At 41.8% G+C, this 24,015-nt stretch overlaps 1 protein-coding gene across 12 annotated transcripts in view; it reads right to left on the bottom strand.

The window, feature by feature from the left end:
* The window catches only part of hspg2 (heparan sulfate proteoglycan 2), an 89,892-nt gene that overhangs the window by 8,897 nt on the left and 56,980 nt on the right, over positions 1–24,015 (bottom strand). For 6 of the 12 annotated variants that reach the window (XM_051424161.1, XM_051424164.1, XM_051424165.1 and 3 more), the window contains 37 exons: positions 23,366–23,647; positions 23,200–23,253; positions 22,378–22,461; positions 21,326–21,418; positions 21,143–21,235; positions 20,714–20,944; positions 20,476–20,589; positions 20,262–20,389; positions 19,648–19,734; positions 19,362–19,420; positions 18,023–18,187; positions 17,719–17,829; positions 17,163–17,260; positions 16,640–16,820; positions 14,192–14,251; positions 11,579–11,701; positions 11,231–11,383; positions 10,481–10,641; positions 10,151–10,228; positions 8,375–8,510; positions 7,612–7,763; positions 7,098–7,242; positions 6,400–6,543; positions 5,465–5,599; positions 5,127–5,308; positions 4,808–5,003; positions 4,463–4,642; positions 4,058–4,318; positions 3,714–3,876; positions 3,037–3,134; positions 2,676–2,942; positions 2,427–2,539; positions 2,133–2,280; positions 1,899–2,015; positions 1,676–1,693; positions 323–407; positions 94–238 (listed from right to left, as the gene is read on the bottom strand). In XM_051424161.1, the coding sequence (XP_051280121.1) occupies positions 94–238; positions 323–407; positions 1,676–1,693; positions 1,899–2,015; positions 2,133–2,280; positions 2,427–2,539; positions 2,676–2,942; positions 3,037–3,134; positions 3,714–3,876; positions 4,058–4,318; positions 4,463–4,642; positions 4,808–5,003; positions 5,127–5,308; positions 5,465–5,599; positions 6,400–6,543; positions 7,098–7,242; positions 7,612–7,763; positions 8,375–8,510; positions 10,151–10,228; positions 10,481–10,641; positions 11,231–11,383; positions 11,579–11,701; positions 14,192–14,251; positions 16,640–16,820; positions 17,163–17,260; positions 17,719–17,829; positions 18,023–18,187; positions 19,362–19,420; positions 19,648–19,734; positions 20,262–20,389; positions 20,476–20,589; positions 20,714–20,944; positions 21,143–21,235; positions 21,326–21,418; positions 22,378–22,461; positions 23,200–23,253; positions 23,366–23,647 (5,040 nt within the window). The remainder of the gene's footprint in view (positions 1–93; positions 239–322; positions 408–1,675; positions 1,694–1,898; positions 2,016–2,132; positions 2,281–2,426; positions 2,540–2,675; positions 2,943–3,036; positions 3,135–3,713; positions 3,877–4,057; positions 4,319–4,462; positions 4,643–4,807; positions 5,004–5,126; positions 5,309–5,464; positions 5,600–6,399; positions 6,544–7,097; positions 7,243–7,611; positions 7,764–8,374; positions 8,511–10,150; positions 10,229–10,480; positions 10,642–11,230; positions 11,384–11,578; positions 11,702–14,191; positions 14,252–16,639; positions 16,821–17,162; positions 17,261–17,718; positions 17,830–18,022; positions 18,188–19,361; positions 19,421–19,647; positions 19,735–20,261; positions 20,390–20,475; positions 20,590–20,713; positions 20,945–21,142; positions 21,236–21,325; positions 21,419–22,377; positions 22,462–23,199; positions 23,254–23,365; positions 23,648–24,015) is intronic. The other 6 variants (XM_051424162.1, XM_051424167.1, XM_051424166.1 and 3 more) reach the window with 6 other exon arrangements.

Here is a 24,015-nt window from a genome sequence, read left to right as displayed (position 1 = left end):
TATACATTTGTGGAACATATTAACTGGCATAAACAAATTAAAATACACATACGTATGTGACAATAGGAGTTACATTCACATTGACAGAAGTACCTGTGAGCTGCCGTTGATGGGCTCCCCTCCGTCTACAATGATGTAGCCCAAGGTGTGGTTGCGATACAGCTCAACCGTGTGAAACTCTCCCAGTTTGACAGGGTTGGGGTCACGTATGGTGGCCATGCCGGAGCCCACGTCAAACCTGAGTCAACATAGCAGGTGATTATCGACAAGATCATCAAGCTGTGTTTTGAATTAATTAGCAGAAATATCAGTGAAAACTTACCTGAACTCTAAGCGTCCGCCCACTAGCCCCAGAGAGATAAAGTCTGCTCCTGTGGTCCTTCTCTGGCCATTGTAGAGGATCATACCTATACCACAAATACAGGGTGAGTGAGTACTAGTAAAAACGTAATCCTCAGTGCATTCCCCAACAATAATATCCATCTTAATAAGTCCATAAATCTAGCAGATTTATTTAAACAAATGGAATCTCACAGTATTTGTTATGCACATTATGTTCTTTCAAGAATTTCCTTGAGTCAATAGTGAAACAATATCCTTTTTCAGCTTTGTCTCAAAATAATGCCATTTGTTTCTGCAAAATCTTGAGTGTAAAAAAGATTTTATACCAAATAAGAGTAAGTGACTTGTTAGGATGGATATTGTTTGCAATAGATCCATTCACACAGAAAGTAAACTCTTTGAAAGCTGGATGGTAAAGCAGCATGCCATGGGGAGGCAAGATAAAGCCAACCAAAGCCATGTTATAACCTGTCATCTTATCTGGGCATCACTGGGCTGCCAAGTGCAACCAGTCACACCATACTGCCAGTCCTCTTTTGTCTGTCTCCACATGCTGGGAACACATGCTTTGAATGAGCTACAGAGGCTCACGGGAAGTGGGAGCATGCCCTCTCACACATCTATCTATAACATCTCTGATAGTTGTGAAAAGGAGTCATCTATTATCTATTATGATCATATTATGCTGTAGATACTACTTCACACCTTTAAACAGTGTGTTCAAATATCGTTTGTGAATCATTTGTAGCTTGTTTGTTGCTAAACACATGCTTTGCCAGTCAATATAAAGAGAACAAGAGCCATATATTTTCCTTTGATTTAACAAACATTTCACTGTAATGTCTATTCTTTTTGCTGTCATGTCATTACAGAGCACTAACTATGGGTAGGTTCAAAGAAACCATATAAGTTCTTGCAAATTTAACTGTAGCCCTCTTTATTTTCAGAACTGCAGTGATGTTTAAATAAAAAAACACCTACAGAAATATGTGTAGCACTGCATTTATACAGTTCAACCATATAAAGACTGTGATTTTAAACAGCAGTGCTGCTATGTAGGTGGTATAGAAGATGACGAAGTAGACTGGCATGTAAAAGTAGAATTGTAAAAAGCTATTATTATGCTGATGACTGTAATACACCGAGAAGTGGCTTTGTGATCATGACCAGAAAGCCTGTATGAAAACATAGGCCATGCACCATCTGGCATCTCTTTCACAGCCTTTAAATCAGCTCTGAGCTGGATGCATTATGTGAAAATATGATGGAGCCAAGAAGCAGAACTGCCAACATCACTCTTGAGTTCCTGAGGATCTCAAGCACTGAGACTCACCAGCGTACAATATGAGACCTTCCCACCACGTGGGTGAGAGGAAGAGGTGAGGGAGAGAGGGAAGGGACAGAAGACGCAGTGAAATTATACATGAGGAAATATAACAAACATAGTACAAAAAGCAAAAAACATTTTCACGCTGCAAGATTCAACAAGAAAACAGTGTAAAATAATACACTATACAATTGAACTGTAAAGCTAATCTAGAGTTGCACTTCCTTACCATCACCATTATCGGGTCTAAAGTTGATCTTAATGCTGAAAGCCTTGTAGGCATTTTTGATGGTGGGCAGGGTGAGGTAGGACGAGGGTTGCTGGGCAAAGTATGGCATCACTCTCTCTGAAAAAGAAAATTAATCTCATAGTTAGATATAGGTAACAATACAGTTTATACTTCAAGCTTTTCTTTTATTTATCAACATCCCTTCCTACAGTATTCCCATCTCTGCAGACTAACCGTGGACTTCAAGTGTAGTAAAGGCTTCCACTTTTCCCTGTTTGTTAGAGGCAGTGCAGACATATGTCCCAGAATCCTCATGGGTCACCCCAGGAACTGTCAGCACGTTGACTTCCTGGAAACACTTAGGAGGAAGCTCTCCATCCAGCTGGACACATAAACAGTAATAAAAAAGTTACTCTCTTCAAGCCAGATGAGTTGGCATTTAGACTACAGACATCAAAGAGTATTAAAAAGAGACCATATTTTAGTTTTAGTTTTAAGTTTATTGAACAACAATAATATCTTGGTTACCTTGGACCATTTGATCTCAGGTACAGGGTATCCTGACGCCACACAGGGCATGACTGCATCAGACCCAACTGTCACCTCCTTAGTTTCGGGCAGCGCAGCAATTTGAGGAAGGGCTGTGCAAACAGGCAAAGGATTTCAATGTGGCTGGTGTTAACAGCTTAATTGACAACATATGGCAGCAGTGTGTGTGCATGCATTTCTGCAAGTGTGATGGAGGGAACTTAATGTGGTGTTTTTTTGTGCACTCACACTGGACATTAAGGACCACCTGGGACTGCACTGAGCCTACGTCGTTGGTGGCCGTACAGCGGTACTGCCCGGCATCGGCCTCCGTCACCTGCTCGATCTTCAGCATGCCACCCTTCACCATGATATGAGCGGGCAGAGACCCACCGACTTTACTCCACTGAACCGTGGGCTCTGGGTCACCAACAGCCTGGCACTCGAACTCCACTGAGTTTCCTATCATCACAGTCTGCACTGAGGTACGCACATTGATCATCACTTTCGGCAGGGCTGTTGAAAAGAAAAGAGCAGAGAAATGACACGTTATATTTGGCTTTGATGCAGCAGGGTGTATACTAATGTATTTGCTGGGATCGTAACAAACCTTGGATGGTCAACCTGGCAGTGTCCTGAGCCTGACCATACCCACTGCTGGCTCTGCAGATATAAACACCTTCATTGCTCTGCTCAAGGTTCTCAATCCTGCATAAAAAAAAATAATTACACACATGAAAACAAGCCACAGTATGGTTTTTACCAGAAAAGATCTTATTGTCATCGATTCCCATGAAAAGACAACAAATTCATTCTCATATAGTCTATTGATCTCTGCCATTATTGTCCATCAAGAATAAAAACACATTATGCTGCTTTAAATACTTGCTAGAGCACCAAGTATATGGCTGAAAATAGTAAATTTAGTCCTGTTTGAGCAACTTTTGCCAAAAGTGACAGTGCTCAGCTGTTTTAAGAAATGATTTAGCCTTTAAAAAAAAGACTCTTTTTAGAAGATTTACATCTTCAGAGGGAACAAACAGACTTGGTTCTGAGAGCTACAGACAGCTGTGGAAGTCGTAAAGTATTGACAGACTCATGTGATGTGTCGACAATAAAATAAAGTAGATTGCCATTATCCTTTAAGTGCATATTATTTACAAATTGCGCCAAATATGTTGAATAGGCTCAGTTATAAATACTTGTTAATGGGTAAAATGTGGAAAAATGGCCGTTCCTTTAACATCATATGTACATCATACCATACATATGGTGCGTATGAGTCACCTGAGCACCCCATCCTTGACGTGGTGGTTGGGTGGAAGAGCTCCTCCTTCCTTCAACCACTCAATTTTGGTTTCTATACCACCTGCTGCAGAGCAAGTGAACTCCACAGCGCTTCCCTGGGCCTTTACTTCCACCTGGGGTGATACACGCACTGCCAAGGGAGCTACAGAGGGGAAGGATAGAGACATGATTTAACCTTGATGTGGTAAAAGATTATCACTACTACACATCTCTTTTCAATTCTAATCTTTAGATGTTCCTAAACATGTGCTATCTACATCGAGCTTTTAATTATTTATAACATGTAAAACCTTGTCAGATCATTACGTTATCAGCAAACTTACATCTGACTGTGACTTTAGCAACCACTTCGCTGTTGCCCACTTTGTTGCTGGCCACGCACTTGTAACTCCCAGCATCCTCAGCAGTGGCCAGGTTGATCTGAAGATCCCCGCCGCTAACCTGGGCCCTCGGGGGCAGGTTTCCATCCAGCTTGGCCCAAGTGTACGTCAGAGGAGGAGTGCCGTGAGCCAGGCACTGCAACCGGATCACCTCCCCTACCCGGACAGCCACATCATCAGGCATAGAAGTGGCATAGGGAGGAGCTAGAGAGAGGATAAAAAGAGAGATATAATTGCAAAACAAGACATATTAGGAATTTGTACTCACTGTAGTCTATCATCCATTCTAGATCCAGTCGATGAATACTTTAAAATTAATTAATAATAAATATAACAACAAACACTCACTCTCTACATCGAGCATGATGGTGACTTCAGTGGTGCCCATGTTGTTGGTGGCACTGCAGATGTATTCTCCAGAGTCTTGGCGACCCACGTTGGGCAGCACCAGGCTGTTGTTCACCACCTTGTGTCTCCAAGGCAGAGGAGAGCGCAGCTTGGACCAGGTGATCGTCGGGGACGGGAAACCTAGAAAGGCAAATAGCAGATCAGAACATTAATTTAAAATAGTTTGTACAGGGGTTTTTGGACAGTCTTTGGTAAAGTTCTGCAACATAAAAAGTGCCACACACAAACAGGACAGAAAGAAAAAGCCTCAAATGAATTCCAGTGGTATAAATGAGCCATCATTACCGTGGGCCTCACAGCGCAGTGTTGCAGTCTGTCCCTCCACCATAACCATCAGCGGTTCAGGAACAAAGGCCCTCGGCACTGTGGGCACTTGAGAACCTCCTTCAACCGTGACCTCCACCTTGGTCTCAGTAGTGCCCTCATTGTTGCGAGCTGTGCATACATACGTGCCACTGTCCTCCGGACGTGCTACTAGTATCTGCACAAGAAGAAAAATGGATTTACCTTAACATACAAAAACATGGAGTTTCCAAACAAAGCTGATTTCAAATAACTTAAACTGTTCTACAGTTGCTGACAGTGATGTCAGATGTATCAGTACCTGCATGACTGCGTTGGACTCCATGGGTACAGGACTGCTCAGCATGGTCTTGCGGTTGCTGTCCAGCCTGTGCCATGAGACGGTGGGGCGGGGCTCTCCTGACGCCTGGCATTCCAGGTTAATGGGCTCTCCCACCCTAACACGCACAGGTCCAGCAGGAGTGACGGTGGCCACAGGAGACTCTGAGGGCACAAAGTACAGGTATGGCTTTCTATCTGATGAGCCACTAGAGGGAACCCTTAATTTACAGGTTTGGGGTGGGGGTGTAAGGACTGAAATGTGAAAAGTCCTTCTGTAGCAAAAATTAATGTGTGAATGTGTTCTTGTTTGTAGCTTACCTTTGACAATCAAAGACACGATGGTGTGGGTGATGCCGAACGGGTTGCTAGCCACACAACGGTAGGCACCATGGTTCATAGGGCGGACAGAGACAATGGTAATAACCGAACCATCAGGTCCAACTTTAACATTATCTGCAGAAACGTGGAGAAAATGAAACATTAAATCCGCTGTAGATGCTGCAATTTAAAGGTCCACCAATTCTATATATAAAAGTGTGTTCACTCATCATGGTTAGCACTATTAAGCCTCTGTAAACAGTTGTATAATGTCTTCTTTGCCTCTGGAGGGAGCTTTCTAAAGTTTTAATATAACCCTGTCATAAAGATTCCTGGCTTGGGCTTCAGACTTAAATTGGTTTAACGAAAAGTCTACATTTAAACTGAAGTGGGCATTTCGGAGGCAGGGTATTTAATGACAGATGCTTTTTAGTTGCATTAATTTGTCTCATGTCAGTCCCCCAATTTTATGGGAGAGCAAAACCAAATCACTGGGGTAGCCCTGTAAGACATGTTGAGTAGTTTAAGAACCCCCTTGCAGATATTCATAATTAGGGGTAAGATGTCTAAAGCTAAAGAAATCTTGTGTGAGTGAGTATGAGTAGCCTAGCTCAGTCAATCGTATTTTCACTCTTTTAAACAAACAGATTTAATTTATTTACTGAATACACACCACAAAGCACTGATATGTTTTGAGAAGCAAAGTCTCAAAGAGCCATCATGTCAGTAACTTTACTAGGCTAAACGACAATCTTTTAGAAATGCAAAAACCTCAAAAGTCTAAAGAAAAGGGAAAAAAATGAGTTTTAAATTAAATGAAGTAACAGAGGAGTAATTCATGGGTGGATTGCAGCTGTAAATGCTTGTAAATAATGACATCATAAAATCAGAACTCATTAAGCAGGTTTATTCCTCAATGTGTGTGTGGTAATTACCTGGCAGCGGCTGGTTATTGGCCAGTTTCCACTCCAGTCTAACAGGCTGGGCTCCGCTGTACACCCTGCACCTGAAGCTGGCAGACTCCCCTACACGCACCGCAGCACTGTGGGGCTCAATGGCGATGATTGGACTCTGAAGACCTGCAGCAGAAACCAGCGGTTTGGGATCCGGACAGATTCTATTTGAACATTATTCTTCATGATCTCACTTCATTTAGCTGACTTATTATTCACAGAAACCTGAAGTAACAAATTACTATTCAATGTGGCTATTGGCTTCACTGGCAGAAGTCCAGGAAGGAGTGAAAGAGGATTAGATCATGGGACAGTAGCGAGGAAAATCATTCAATCTGAGGTCACGTTGGGCTCTACTGGAAAGTCGACTGGAAAGTTCATTCATGAAGTGAGGCAGTGTTAGTCTGAGAACAACACCCTGCCATGTAATGCCCTGCCCTTAATGTGTTTTTCCCAGCCTCTGACTGATGCTGCCATCAACTGTAATTTCCTTGGTGAGACGGTAATGACTGTCAAGTGTAATCAGACGTACATCAAGCACAGTAAAAGAACAGCGGGAACATTTGAAAAAAATAGCAAATATCAAAATTGGCTCTATTTTATTATTCTGTTTTAATATGAAAAATACTTTTTCGATCTGTCTGCAATGTCAGTTAGTATGCCACCTGTCCTAAACTTACGTGAAGAAGATGAAGTAACAGACACAGAGACAGAGGCCTGGTGGACGTGAGATCCTGGGTTCCCAGTGTTGCCCTGAACCCGACAAACATACTCCCCTGAGTCCTCTGGAGTGGCTGACAGGATACGCAGCTGACTGCCCAGAACCTGCACACAGCAGACAAGGAATGGAGACTCTTCAGTTCATCTTACAAGTAAAATCATCATTATACTTTATACTTTACACATTAATACTCCTATCACCTCTACTGCTACTATTACTGGCATATGATATTTATATTTCCCAATATTGCCCATGAAATCTATATGAATAAGGGATTTAATATTAAAATGGTTGGGGGAGAATTCTGCACAAAAATGGATTTTAGGAATTACCACAATTTTGAGGGGTCTGGAAAGGTTTTTCTCTGCTGCATCACATTCAAAGATTAAGAAATTACCTTTACCAACATTTAAGACAGATGTCTGATCAAACTGGGGCAAAATGATTTCACCTTCACATCTTAGTGTGATTACCTGGTGGTTAGAGGAGAGGCGTCCACTGGCTCTCGTCCAGGTGACTTGGGGAGGAGGATTTCCAGGGGCAAAACAGTTGAGCTCCAGATTCTGGCCCTCCTGGACATCAGCTATAGATGGCTGGATGCTGACCACTGAGGAGCTATGGTCGGCTGCACAAACACAAACAGATGCACCTCATAATGTTTTTCCTGTAAAAGATTCACTCTGAATCTTATGACTTTACAGGAAGTACTGATTGTTTATTTCTTTTCTTTTTTGTGGTGTATTATAAAGTTATAAGTGCTCTGGTCATTATTACTGTGAAACTACTGTTCATGTTACTGTGTTTCTCAGTTGCTGGGTGACCTTAAGGAGGCAGGGTATTGGTAGATAAGGTGAAAGCATGGAGGGGGAAAGTTATGGCTTGTCTGGAAGGGAGGGAAGTTTTATTTTAATATAACCTCCATTATCATTATGCCAAATTTCTCCAGGAAAGGAACAAGTCAGTTGTAAATGGGTACTTATGTATTATACCTGCACCTGTATGTGTATGTATGTTCATATCTATCTATTACTATTATCATTGGCGTGTTTTATTTATCTATGTATTTTTTCTCTAATTCAATGTAACTATGACACATAAAATGTTCTCATGTCAATATATCCACCACACCAGAAACAACCCAACAAAGGTCAGACAACAAAATCAAATGTAATATTGCAACCTCTGAATCAACCAAACTTGGTGGGCTGATTCTATTTGGCTACTGTGAGGGCTCACCTTTGAACACAGTCACTTTAATGGGAGCACTATTTGAGCCAATGCTGTTGCTACCAACACACATGTAAGTGCCTGAGTCGGACATCTTGATGTTGGGGATGAGCAGAGTGCCGATGTCTGTGCGGTCCATGCGGGCCTGGAGAAGACACACCAATAAGTGACGAGATTAGATACTTATCTTAAATACACCACCTTGTGGCTTTCTTGATATAAACTGCTGTGCATTACATTTCAAAGATAGGATTTTATTAATATGTACAGTATAAAAACACACATAACTCATACAGTTTATTGAAGACAAAGCACATCACTTACCCGTCTCATGTCCCTTGAAACTACACAAATATGACATTGCTGACACTATGACAATACTAGCTAATAGCGACACAAAAGCACTACAGCGTAGATCTTTAAGACAAGACAAGAGTTGTTATTGCTACAGTTCAGTCTTTCTGTGAATGGATTTTGGTTTATGATTTCTATGACACTGTACTTTGTACATGAAATTGTGTACGAAGTAGTGCCAACATTTCTACAATGATTGGTGATTGGTGATTTGTTAATATATCATGATCAGTGGTGATTACATTTAGTATCATCTTTTTTCTAAAAAAAAGATTATGATTGATGATTTTCAAAATGATGGGAAGATTAGGAGAGTTTGTGATACATTGATTTGAGCCGGAGGTTACTTGATAAGCATTGCAAAGCAGTTCTTAAGAGCAAAATCAGTGAATAATCACTAACCAGTGCCCTGGAAGTTAAAGTCAACCATCAAATATCTGAGAGCAAATACTGAGTAAGAACCAAAACCTGAACTTTCAACACTCTCAGAACTCTCATGACTTTCTGACTCATAAGCAATCAACAACATGACTTGTTTGTACACTACTCCACATGGCAGTCAGAGACCCAGCAAGGCTGAAAATGAGCTTTCATAAAGTTTGGAAACACCTCAGAGGGGAGGGGAATCAGGAGGGGAGGGTCTGGGGAGGGATTACTGTATCCGGGGGGTGTTGGGGCATCCATGGACAAAGCTGCTTAGCTCCAGCCCATTCAACCGTGAGGGAGGCTAAACCGAGCAGTGGCTGAGGCGGGCCTCGGCTCAATGTGTGTCTGAACCCATTGACGAGTTTTCAAAGCAAGCCGTTTGCTAGAGCATACAGAATTTCTGCGTGGTCGCACGGCAGAGCCCAGCTCCCCCTGGGAAAGGCTGACACAACGCAGTGGCTCTCTGAGGCAGAACTAAACAGGCCCCGGAGCCCTCAACAAGCCGAGGAGGGCTGTGCAGAAACCAGACTAACACAATACCCCTTTGGGCAGGGGGGCAGCGGGCTGTGCCTGGCACTGAGCAAAATATGTCTGAAATACCTACAGTACCTACTGTATATTTAGTCCTGTTAATACACTCAATGGAATGATGAGCGTCAACTGGGTGCTGAGAGCCCAAACATGTCAGGGATGGTATGATGTGGACAGTACAAAACGAAAGACTATGGAACACTTTAATTAATAAAACGCAACATAAAAACATGTACTGCATGCAAGTACACTAAGAAGTCAACCAGACTCAGGCTAGTTGGTTTTAATGTATTTGGCATCAGCTCTAAAGGGACTTAATGAGCAGCTGTGGTAAATTAACAGGATTTACAAGGTGTGAATCAAGGACACATTTGATCATGCATTTAGTCGACAATGTGTGAAGACGAGGTCAGTAGAGGACAATTTATGTGAACTACGAGACAGGACAGACAGACAGCGGACAGATGGACAGACCTGCAGCTCCTCAATACGTCTCTGTAACACATCGAGACTGTTGCTTTTAAACTGATGGAAACCGTGAGAGGGAATGGCCTGAGCAAACGTCAGAACAGGGTGGGATCAAAAAAAAAAGGGGGGAGGAGACAAACAGAAGGGAGGGAAAAATAAAGGTAAATGGTCAAAATGCTGAAACAGTCATAAAAACTGACACAGTATGATGAAATACCACCGGCACCAGACACACCTTGAAGTACAAGATAGAGATATGGGACAGCAGAAATGTAAATACAGTTTTCATCAACCTGTGTTAAAGTCATCAGTCAGGCACACCAGGAGGTGTCTCACCTGTGGAGGGATTTGTCCTCCGTTTTTCAGCCAGGTGAGCTTCGGGGTGGGTGATCCTGTTGCTCGGCAGTATAACCTCAAGGTGTCGCCTTCATGGACTCCAATATTTTGGGGACTGACTTGGACTTGGGGCTGAGTGCCTAGGCCACTTGGGTTAGACTCTGACCCAAAAAAATGCATTGTGATCATTTAAACACAAAATATAACCATTAATATAACTTGAGCTTGACAGTTCAATTTTCACCAATTTAGTTGTTAACTTATTGTTTTACTTTTGTGATGTTGTTTTCTGGCTAAAATGTAGACTTGCAGCAGTGCAAATATAAAAGAATCCTAAAAGGAAATTAACTGGCTCACTGTGCCGCTAAAGCTAATCAACCTCATTTGATATCTGTATATGTTTTAATAATAAAGCTATTTGTTTTTCAAAAAATCCTTGTAACTTTGAAAATGAACAGAAAATAGAAAACACTCTTATACCCTTTTTCATAACTTAAAGGGACATTGCATTGACTCACAAGAACTCCCTGAAGACTTAACCCAACCTACCTAACCTTACCCATAATTACTACATTCCTAACCCCAAACCTTGTCCTAACCTTAACCTACCCCCGAACCTTAAACCATGTCTTAACCATAAAATCAAATGATATACATTGCTGGGAAATGCATTTTGTCCCCAAAAGGGAGACGAGTTTCCACAATGTAAGTGTGTAAACAGGTTTGCACACACATAAACACAAAACATACTTTGGACAAAGAGGGAAACCCGCGCTGTGTGCTCCCCATGAGTGTTAAGGCCTTTGCAGGTGTACTCTCCCTCATCAGCTGGGTCCACTGCTGAGAAGGTCAGTATGCCACCTCGTATCACAGCTCTGGGACTCAATCTGTTCCCTGGACCTCCTGTAACAATCACAAAGTTACACCTTGTCACTGAGACCTGTAGGGTTAGGGTTGTACTTTGTACTGGACTGAATTTCTCCAAATCATACAACAGAAATAGAGAAACAGGCCTTTCCATTGACATTACTATGAAAATATATAGCCCAACAAGGCCAGCACTAAACATTTAAAAAGTTGCGGTCTAAGTGGTCATACCGATCCATTCAATGGCAGGGGTTGGGTTGCCAGTGACTGTGCAGCGAAACTCTGCCCGCTGGCCCTGCTGGACATTCAGCACTGAGGGAGTGACGGTGGCCACAGGCTGGGCCCCTTCTGCAGCTACAGAAGGAGACACATCAGTTAAACACAGCTCAAAACGGAGAGAGTGAGACTTCCCAGAAGCAAATGGGGAAATAAAGCGTGATAATGCAGCTTCGTATGGTAGTGAAGTGTAATATGAAACCTTGTCAGGAGTCTACATCAGCAGCTTGGGCATTATATTAAGCTGTGGGAATGCTTTTGATTACAACGAATTGATCGGACTGAGAGAGAGAGAGAGAGAGAGAGAGAGAGAGAGAGAGAGAGAGAGAGAGAGAGAGAGAGAGAGAGTGATGGCCGCTGTCTGTGCCCCCACCCTCACCCTTGGCAGTCTGGATCCTCAGAGCAGACGAAGCAGATGAGATGTGGCAGGCAGACCTTGGCATGGCCTCTGGGCATATTGCTGTCTGTGCCAGTTTGGCTGGCTGCTAGACTTTCTATTCAATCCTGTATGATTCCAGAGTGGGCAATAGAATGGCCCCATTCAGTAGGGAGGGAGGAGTAGGAGGCTATCTAAGCAGGCTGAAAACCCCTAGGACTGTTGTAGCTTGGGCCAAGCTTTGACTCTCTGGCCTAAGTGACACCAATACTCCTACAATATGATCTATGGTAGAATCAGTGCATCAGGAGATGAAACTTAAAGGGCCAATTCACCCAGATTAAGAAAAAACATGATTTCTCGCTTCACTGCCTCCAGTGATATCTCTCCAAAAGGATAGCTTAAGTTTCATCTGTCCAGGTGTCTGTTTGGTAGCCCCACAATACAATGGAAGTGGATGCAATTTCATTTGTGCTGCCGAAAAGAGAAAAACTACGTTTAAAGATCCAGTTTGTAGGATTTAGTGGCATCTAGCGATGCAGTTGCAGATTGCAACTTCCTCGTTTCACCCTACCCAAGTGTGTAGGAGAAACATGTAAAAAAAAAAGCCCTATCTAGAGCCAGTGTTTGGTGTGTCACTTCTGGGCTACTGTAGAAATATAGTGGTCCAACATGGCGGACGCCATAGAAGACGATCTGCAGCATCTGTAGATATAAAAACTGATTCCTATATTTAGATGATTGTTCAATAATAAAAACATATGAATATGATATTCCATTTCTGCCAATAGAGCCTCCTAAATTCTAAACACTGGCCCTTTAAACAAGACTAAGAGTCTACAGCTATGCTAGTTGCTCTGTGAGGATGTACTGCACAGCAACATTTGCTAATGACAATGCTACGATGAGGACTTGTAGTAGGTGTAATGTTTAATATGTTCACTGTCTTAGTTTACTGTGTTGGTATACTAACATTAGCTAATTAGTATGGGAATGTCTTTATTTTAGGTAGTATCAGCCACCAAAGTTACAATTCAGATATCTCTACATTTGGAAAGATAAAACTAAAACTATCATCATGGCTAGATACCACTATAGATAAGGAAGGAAAATGTGTTTTCTTTTCCTTGGATGTATGAAATCTTGAACTCCTTTATAACATATGCAATATAGTTTGACTTCCATCTAATAATATCACGTTAACTGTGTTATTTAAAGCACCCTTCCATCTGTTTGATGCACTGAAACTAGGCATCTCACACTGGGCACAGGTCTGCTACCCACAGCCAGCTATGATGTAATGATATTGTGATAGGATGTATTAAGCACAGTATGATGTTTGAAGCCCAGATGACAGCTATTTCCCAGTACAGCATGTTTCCTGAGGAGAAAAAGTAAAGTGCAAAGAGGAAAAAAAGAGAAAGGGACATCTCTTGTCTCTGAATGTGGAGACACTGTCATCCAGAAAATATGTGAGCCTGTAGCTACAGATTATGTAATAACTAACAGACTAAATCATTGGCAAGATATAATAAAAAGGGTAATTAAACCTGCTTATGTAATACAGCAAGTTGCTGGATAATTTAATTCCATTAATCTAAAGTGATTTTTTTTGTTATATATATTTTTTCATATCAATTAATGCATTTTCCAACAGTTATTATATATAAGTGCATTTAAAAAATATAAATCTATTTTTACAGTGAGGCCTGTAGTTACCATACAACACTGACTGTGATCTTTTTTAATAATGGAAACTTGAGGACTCAACATTCATGAGGAGTTGCCCATAAGAATGAACATGCACTTTTTCCTGCAGTGATGGACCCCAATGAACCCATAGAGCCTGGTAGGAGCCAGTAATGCTCATGTACAATCCAACCATCGACTCTTAACAAAGACAGGACTTTAAAATGTAGATATAGTGAGAATTAATAACCATCTTTAGATCTAAATTCAACTAAAGATGCTTACGAACAGCATGTAAGACAGCACGGATGCTCAGGGCTGTCATGTGTGAGAGTGGGTGTAGACAGTCTCTGCAGCTGCTGCTTGGTTGATTGTACATGGGCGCTACCAGGCCACCAGTATATCCATGCTGAGGAAGATGAGTGCATGCATGACATAGAGAAGGAGAGGCGGGTCCCTCCAGGGAGCCCGGCACAGAGGAAACCATGCCCATGCGGACTTACGCTTTCTGTGTCCTTCAAACATTTCATAGGCTGTGTAAAACATCTGAGTCTGTGAGGCCTCTGGAGTTGTGGAAGGAAGGGAGGGGAGGGAGGGAGGGGACAGGTAAACTGACAGGTCAGGTTTCAGGGTTAGAGCAGTTTACCTCCCATCTCCCCGGAGACACATTCTCCAAATGTGGGCCGCCGTGATGTTGTCCAATTGATTCCGAAAAGCAGCACACACGTTATTAAAAATAAAATTAAACTGGCACCAACTTTTTTTTAAAATTCCATTTCAGCTCATGATTCTTTTTTCCTGCTTACTTCATGATTTTTGTTTATCCTGTTAGTTGGTGCCATTTAATTCAGTTATGCACATTCAACTTTCACACTTACCTTTGTTAGAATGAGCATTGTAACAGTTCATGCTTATCTCACAGAGTATCAACCAAACAAAGAACAACAATACTCCAAAATGCCTCTTATGCTGTGAATTCAAAATACATACACACACACACACACACACACACACAACACACACAGTCGCAGATCATGAAAACTGTGCAGGAGCACAAGGAGGGATGAAGTTATGCAGAGTAGCCACACATGAGACATGCAGGTTAGTAGCGAGAAGCAGTTTTAAACATTGCAACACTAGTTTAATTTCAGCTGTTAAAAAGCTGACATACAGCTTGTGGTAATCCTGAACTGACCAAGATAATGTGTAAATGAGCCCCGTACATGAATTAGCAAATCACTCTGATCAATTGTCGTTATTTTAATCAATTTTTTCTCTTTCACAAAATATTTTCACAGTTAAGATAAATACATTACAATGTGACATGTGTACATTACATCAGTTAGGTATTCTTTAAAAAAGAAATGTTAAATGTTTTAAAATCTTTACAGAAGCACCTTTGGGTATATTTGCAATCATATAGCCTTTGAGTCATGAATGAACAAATAAAGAAAATACAGCCATTGTAAAGTAGTTAAGACCAAAGGTTTAAAAAAGAAAAGGTTTTAAATGTGACCTGTGATTGTTGAGGTGTAAGATGTTCTCATAGATATATAAAAAATATTTTCTTATAAAAACACTTGAAATTGCCTAAATGTAAACACACATCATGCAAGGTAATTGCATTCACATGGCCAATTCCTTTGAAAAAAAGAAAAGAAATTCTAACATTTCTGATATATTTGATTTCATGGAAACATTTCAGGATATCATATTTCAGTCAATCAAAAAAGAGAATGTGCCAACAACATTGATATGATGTAAATAATAAGACCATAATATACAATTTTAGATGATTATTGACAAAATTAGAATTAAAAAAACATTTTTTTCCCTTTTTCTTCTGCATTTCAAGTCATATCTCGAATACTTTACCAATTAAATTTGACATGTAACAACTGATACAAACAAGACCAACCTTTACCGACACTAAAGGAATAAAGGAGTGATATTACAGCAGTATTACAGCAAGTTGAGAAAGTGGATCCAACCATAGGTTTAACCTACTGCATGGCTAATAGCACCGTTTTGTTCATTGATCATGATGATGTAGTAATTTCAGGAGGGAACACTTTATGGAGTAGAACAAACAAAGGCGGGGTAGTGGGGTTCTTCCTACTTCTCCCCTCTTCCAGATACACTGAAGTCCTCTTTGAATGTCAGTCGCAGAGTCACTAAGCACCAATCGTGGCATCCACATTCCTCCTCATCATTACAAACTACAGCTCAGGCAGGAAGGGGCCCCAGGAGCACAAAGTTACAGACACCAGAATTTAGCACCCGGTTTGTGAAACCTCTAACAGCAGAAACCAGCGACTCTACCAGTGATCAAGAAGCAACCAAACCACCACCGATTAATTCTACCCATGTGAAAACAAAATAAAAAAGAAGAAAGCCTGCAGTAGCTTCAGTAGAGTGTTGGTGAAAAGCATTACCCGCAAATCACTGATCGAAAAGAGAGCTCATTTGGCCTAAGTGTAGTGAATGTGTCATGAATTTGAGTGCCCATTAGTTAAATCTAAATCTGCTTTTTTGACCCTATATGTTATCTTTATACCCTATAGTTTTAGTTTTAACCAAACCCACAAGCTGTATTTCTTCATAAGAAGTCCAGAAAAAAACACTGATCAGACACATACAAGACAGCAAGTTAAAAAAAAAAGGCAGTAAGAAGAGCTGGATTGGCAATATGAGTAAAACATGGCTTTTATGTTGGTATCTGAGAGCAGAGGGCAAAAGCATTGGGAGTTAGAATTGCAAGCTTATTATGCTGTTAACCCAGAGCTGAGTGTTTATAGTGCATAATGAGAAATGCAGTAAAACAGAGAAGCATGCACCACTGCAAGCTGGAGGGAGACTCAAGTTTAGGGAGGAGGGAAACTACAGGAGCCATAGCTGGTGGGGTAGCATGGAGTGATGGGTAACGGAATGCGGTGCCGAGGATCACGAACCTGGCACATAGAGGATGGCATTGCCCTCGTCCATGGCAAACATGTTGGAGCCTGTGCAAACGTAGACGCCTGCATCCTCGGGCTGGACATTCTGAATTGTCAGAATGCCGTTGAAGTCCATGGCCCTGTTGGGCAGCTTCCCGTTACCCATACGGGTCCACACCAGGGTGTAGGCTGGAGACTGTCGGGGGGATGAGCAGACAAAGATGCATAAATCACAACATGCATGCAGTCTCAAACATGGGAGAAAAATGTTCTTGTTGTTCAGCTGCAGACCAAATTTAAATGTTCTGTTGTATCTGCTTACAGCATCATGGCAACATGCACCAACACTACCAACATGTACTTTCTATTCTACATAAACTTCAGCGCAATGCACCACAGTTTTAGTAATAATACAAAACATTTAGTTAAGTTAAACTAAAACTAGCCTCTCAGCAAGAAAATTAATAAAGAGTATTTCCCAAAATGTCAAACTATTCCTAAGTGTTTTTATTAAAAAATAATCATCGACTAGTGTTACCTTGCTCTTTGCAGTACAGATGAAGCTGACAGTAGACCCAACCCTGACAGTCTGGGCTTTGGGCTCCTCAACTGTCACCTCAATGGGTTTGGATTGACCTGGTGAAATGCAGAGACCAGTTTATACTTATGCTCACAAATATATATATAGTATTTCAAATTACAAAGTAAAAGCAAACTGACCAACACTTATAGAGCCTGTAACAAAAATTTTAATGATAATAATAATTATATTAATATATATTATATAATTTTTATGTGTGGATAACACTAGTAAAAAATCTATTTATTAACCTTATTACAACTTAAGGTCACGTCTAATTCGTCAGTTAATTTCTTACTGCTAGCTCTATTATGCATATATTATCCCCAGCACCTTCAAAACTCCAAATAACAAGAATGAGCCACACCACAGTCAGCTAAACTGAAGAATGAGGTCTTACATAATCCATGCATAAGCAAACCCATGTGTTGAACCACGGATGGTCTCTATTTAGTGTGCTGCAATAAGCTGCACGACAGAAAGGCCTATTCGCCAACAGTGAGCCCATACACACTTGTGACAACAATTTCAGCACGGCTCCTGTTGGTGCTTCGTTGGTCTCTGCAGGTACAAACGTAGACGCCGGCATCACTCGGCTGGACGTTGGGGAAGTACAGCTCTGCTCCTGCACGCACAGATGAGCAACAGGTGTCGTATTCACACATAACATGTCATTCTATGTATATGAATTATATGCAATTTGTTCAGATCAGTTAAGTCAGAACTTTTATAACTGTATTTCAAACTAAAAGAAAGAGAAATTTTAATGTATGTCTTTCCATGCCACACTAGTCATGTTGTTGAAGTGTGCGATATACCTTGTCTGCGTCTGTCAGCACTGCCGGAGATAGGTCGTCCATCCTCTCTGGACCAGTAGAAATAGTGTGGAGGATTGCCGGACACCTGACACCGGAGAGTGACAGGGCCACCCTGAGATGCCAGGACCCTCTCTGGATAAACCTTCACCACCAGGGAGGCTGCAGCTGCAAGGTGCAAAGGTCATAGCAAACTCATCAGGAATACTCTTAGAATAACAAAACTAATGGCATCAGAGTGCTAGAGAGAGCTCAGACAGTAAAGTTACGCTTCTTATTTCTCAAAACAGACACAAAAATTCTGCACATCTATTTCATGAGGCAGGTGCGTAGGAGTGGAATGAGCATCCAAAAGTAGAAAAGATAAATTTGTCTGATGAAGGTCTAGTACCGAAACGTTAGAAATTAATGTTTGTACTACAGTTTAGACAGTATTTAGACAGTTTTTTTTCTCACAAAGCAAAGCTGGGCACCATTTAATGGTGACTAGTGTTTTTAGCTAACCTGGTCAAGGGGTAAGTGTAAAGGAATAGTTAGACATTTTGGGAACTATTCCTATTCACTTTCTTCCCGAGAGTTAGATTAGAAGATTGACACTGCCTTATCTTTCTGTTGAATATGAAGCTACGGCTACGGTTGAGGGTTGACTTAGCTGAGCATGAAGATTGGAAATGGGGTGAAATAACTAAACTGGCTGTATCAAAAGGTAAAAAATACGACTACCAGCACCTCTAAAGCTCAGACATTAACACATAATATCTTATTTGTTTAATCCGTACAAAAACCAAAGTATGAACATTAGAAGTTGTGGTTTACTCAGGTTTATGTGCTGGAATATTTCTTAGGTGCAATGACTTCCTGGAGTCTCTGCTGGTTGACTGGCAACCTCACTGTAATGTAAAGATTCTGTGGTTGCCAGGTTGCATCCCTGGATTGGCTGCTTGTCTTCATTAAACTGCATTGTTATTTTGCTGTGAGGGATGTTTGTTTGTGGTGTTTTCTGCCTTGGATAGTTCTTTGTGTACCCGTAATAAGCCTGCCTTTTACAGAACCACGTGTCCTGCAAAATCATGCCAAACTTAATTAATTGTACCAGGATAAGTCACAGGTTACTGCAACTGATCTAAACAGGAGTGTGAAGTCACAATTAATTAAGTTCTTAGTCTCATTTGTGAAATACCCTTGTGGCAGGTTCATTTTCAGCAGCACTGTGCTACAGTAAATATTTGAAGCACAGCACAGGCATTTTATTTTCTCTTGGGAACAAAAGCACAATCTTGACATTTTTCATATTTTCTATCATGAACATGAGGAGTATTTGTAAAGCAAAATGTAGCCTAACCATCGTATGGACGACACTTCTCTCTTTCCTGTGGGTTGCCAACATATCCAGGAGCACAACTGATGAAGGTAAAAACAGACACAGAAACAAGACTTAACCACAGAGTTAAGTCAATGACAATGTTTCATCCATCTCAGGTTTTGATTGAAATTCTTGTCATGGCACTCGTGAACTAGTGAAAACTGCAGTTTGTCCTATTGTGACACTAGGTTCAATTTATCAAAAGGAACTGCTTAGAACAATTTCAGTGACCACCACATCAAGAGAACACGTTGGGTTTTCTTACCGTTCACAGTACTGGCCAGTGTACCCAGGCTGACAGGCCGTACACTGGTAGCCTCCATTTCCAAGGCTCTCACAGGTGGGGGAGAACCTATTACAAGAGGGACACACACAAACAAGAAGGTAAATTCTGGTGCAGAGACGTGGTTTAATATCAACCAAACCTCACAAGTAATTTAGTATCGCATTGATCTTTTATTGACTGGAAAAAATCTATATAAGACAATTTCAGGTGTTTCGGAAGTTTCCGAGACACAACTATAAATGTTTTGTGACACGTCGGAGTAGGGTAAAGGAATCAAATTATGACGCTTGATTAAAAAACTGTGGATTTGCACTAAAACCAACTGCCTGGAAAAGTCCCATTTTACTGAAAGATTTCTTCAATATACTGAAGCTTTTCAGTGAGGATACCAAATCCGATGATTTCAGTAGGAAACAGGATGTACAATATTTCAGTTAGTAGGCAGGATACAGATACAGAAATGAATAAGGTTCCATGATTTACAAGACAGCAGAATTTGCTGTAAACAAGATCAAGTGAGCCAGATACAGAGTTGTCTTGAGCTATAAATGGAGGTGGAATGTGAATGTCTTGGTATCTGTGCCAGTACTCACTGGTTGTCTGGGTCAGTGTGAGGGCAGGCACAGGGCTGGCAGTCCTCTGGAGTGCCAACAGTGGGGTCACCAAAGAAGCCAGGAGCACACTGCTCACAGAGCTCCCCCTGAGTGTTATGCAGGCAACTCTGAAAGGAGTAACGTATCGTGTTTAGAGCTCTGTCCATCTCATCAGGGTGCTATACAAGACCAATGTCAGTCTAGTGCTTCATACCGTGCAGATGCCAGTCTCAGGGTGGCAGGAGTCAGAGTGGCCATTGCATTCACAGAGCTCGCAGTGGCCCAGGTATAAACCTCCTCCTGTGCGAGTATATCCAGGTGCACAGTCCTTAAAGAGACATTGTGATTTAGAAAATGATACATGGATTATAATGAAGCACAATGGGCCCACAATGCTTCCAGTGAAGTCAACAATTAAGAAGAATTTTGCTAAATTCTGAATGAATAATTACCTGGCAAGAGAGCCCCTGGTATCCAGGTGGGCAGCGGCACTGCTCCACCTCGAGGGCCTGAGCCAAGCCACTGTAGTTAGGCACAGCAACTTCCATGCTGATATCAAAGATACTGGAGGACCGCATCTCTGTGGAGTAGGATGCTGGAATCAGGATGTCGTCAAGGTCAGCCAAAACCATCATCAGGTGCTCTCGGGTGGCGGGCATGTCATCAGGACGACGCCAGTTTTCCTGAGAAACCAAACGAAAGCTTTTTGTTGGATGAAGTGTATTTTGCAATACAAACATTAAGTTATCATTATAATTTATTTATTCCATCAGCAAAATCTTCGTTTTGCTTGCCTTTCTCTAAGAAAGTATGGTCACAGGCCACTTCAAAAGACCAGATGCTTGATGAAACACTTTCTGTTCAGCAGTGCTGTTACTCACCTCTCTGAAGACAATCTCAAACTGCTGAGTCTCTCTGCTGCCCTGCACTCTCCTCTGCCAGGGCAGATGAGCTACCAGAGTGATGTCATTACCCTGCAAGAACAACACTGACAGATGAGTAAGTGCTACAAATGCATGTAACCACGGGAGACAACAGTGATTTATGCATGAGGGCAGACTCACAATAATCTGGATGTCACCATCGTCAAGTAGTCTTCCTCTTGGACCAGCCACATAGGAGATGGTGTATTTAAGCCTACCGCCGTAGGAACCCACCTAAAACATGGTTAGCAAGGAAGAGGCTTTAGATCTTTTGCCAGGTCAAACAGCGGTGCAATTCCCAGGATGAAACAGAAACATTAAACGTAGCAAACATCAATGCCAGATGGCTACTTAGAGCAACACAGTGTGTGCAGTTGCATCAAATCCGATGCATATGTGAGGGTGACCATGTTAACAGGATTTAGTTTATTTGTCATGGAGGGTACCACTCAGCCTGTGAAACAGTTGTATAATGTCTTCTGTGACTCAAAAGGAAGCTTTCTAAAGCCTAAATACAGACATTGAGTGGGGTTATCTGAGCTTGGGTTCAGGCTTAGACATAAAGCCTGTGTTACAAACTGGGGGTGTGGGGTTTGAATGAAGTGGGCATTTAGAACGCAGGAGGGTTCTCATTCAAAATGCTATCCCACTGAATTATGGGAATTGTAGGACACAAGGTTTTTGGAGCTTGATCAATACTAGAGATAGTCCCCCAAATTTGTGCTGAATACTATTAAATAATACCACATCACTGGAGAAACCGTTTAATGAGACAGAATACAATTATAAGACTTCTGGCGTTTGTAATTTGAGCTGTTCTTGGATTAAACGTCAAACCATGGACAGCCAAGCAGGTGAAACTCAAGAGTTGTAAGGACTATTTGTAGTTTTTATATTTAATTGTAACAGATGAAGTGTGTGGAACAAAAAAAACTTGTCATGGTAACATAGCACAAGCATCTCTTACTACAGAGGAGGAATGTAGAAAGTCAATAGGACACTTGGAGGGAGGGCTGGGACAAAGTTAAGAGGGCACAGGGAGTGTGGGCATGGGAGGGCCTGGATGGAAGGGAGGATGAGGATTGAAGGACAGTGGGGAGGATGGGGGATACTAAAGGTGGTGTTTTTTCTGTGAGCTAGAAGGGTTGACCAGAAGTCAGGAGGGGACATCACCCCAAAGTTTTCACAGTTACCTTATCCCCTGTGAACTGCGCTGGGAGCTGCCAGTAGAGCAGATCATCCTGGTGCAAGCTGAAACCTTTGTAGACCAGAGTGTACTGAGAGGCAGAGGAGGAAGGAAAGGCATAAGAAAATAAGCCACAGATGAAGAGAGAGGCAGCGAAACTAAATCATAAGCAGGCAGAGAAGCAGTACAAGCAGGCAAGCATGGCCAAGAGTAAAGCCCTACAGGAATCTCGGGACAAATGTGTGACATGCAGCTAAACTCTTTTAACTACATGTTCTCTCGTACTAGTGCTATTAAAGGCTCCGCTGACAGTTTGATAACAGCACAGAAGTTGCACAGTGCTTTGTCTGACAACTAAAACAACAACTTCCACTGTCAATAATGAAAAAATGACAGCTTAAGATGTGCCTCACTAAGAGGCTGTTTAAAACCACACAACAGTATAATGACAGACCATTGTAAAACCAGTGTTTCTCTCAAAGTGGACAATTACAGTGACAGCACTGAGTGGGAGCTATTTGCCTAACAAAGGAAAATACCACCCAGTCAAGCACTGGAACTATGTGAATTATCCACTCATGGTAACAATAAACTAAGTATATTCTGCACTACTTAGTAGATCATAATTTAAATCTGTCAGGTTCTGGACTACACATTAACTGCCCTGGACAAACTGAGAACAGTTGGTTGTTAATTGAATTTCCCTCGGGATAAATAAAGTATCTATCCATCTATCTAATTAACTTTTAAAGCTAAAGTCAAAGACACCATTAGAGTTTCCTAAAAGGCCAAAAAACGATGTCAGCCAGTCAGTCATGCCACTGTCTACCTTGCTGCTTGTCCCAGAAGCACTAGAAGAAGTCTTGCTCAGTGTGTTCTTGCTCTGTTGATCCACAGCAGGGCCAGACCCCAAAGAGAAATACCAGAAGTCACCAATATGGCCAGGAAAAAACAAAAAGGCTCGTAAACCTCTTGAAATCTCTGACAGAATGTACCTGCAGACGAGGAGTGTAGCCCGGGGAAAAGGGTTGGGGTCTGGTTGGTTTAACTGAAGAGGAGATACCAGATGGAGGAGAAGGGGGGCTCAGGTTACGCAAACCAGACCAGTGAGAGGAGGAGGAAGAAGTTGGGACCCGAGAAGAACGAGAAGAAGAAGAGGACGAGAAAGAGGAGGAGGATTTGGAGGAGGAAGGAAAGAACGGAGGGGGACCAGCTTGTCTATTGGAGAAGTTAGAGAGGAGCGCCCAGACCTCATCATCCAGCTGTCTGACACCACCCTGGGGAGCCGGAAAAGTGTGGTACCGCAGATACAAAAGATACGTCACCACAGGAACAGTCAAAATGAAGGAGGCAGGGTTTAGAAATTTGTTCTTTCACAATGTACATTGATGTACATCACTGTTAGAAGGTGAACATGCTGAATCATGCTTTCTAGTCTATGATACTCAGATGTGCTGTACAACAAGGCTCTGGTGAATTGCTCTCACATCCAACAGTCTGATAAAACACCTAAATCAACCACTTTGTTGCACTGTAGAAACTTTCCTGTGACTTTGCGTAACAACTCAGACCTCTTTGTGATTCACACACATGCAATCGCACACGCAGAGTCTGACAACATGCTCCGACCTTCATCAGACCGAGG

Source organism: Dicentrarchus labrax, unplaced genomic scaffold (assembly GCF_905237075.1).
Source record: "Dicentrarchus labrax unplaced genomic scaffold, dlabrax2021, whole genome shotgun sequence".
Classification (NCBI taxonomy): Eukaryota; Metazoa; Chordata; class Actinopteri; family Moronidae; genus Dicentrarchus; species Dicentrarchus labrax.
The sequence above is the reverse complement of the archived record's forward strand: the minus strand, read 5'-3'. Positions and strand labels throughout refer to the sequence as shown.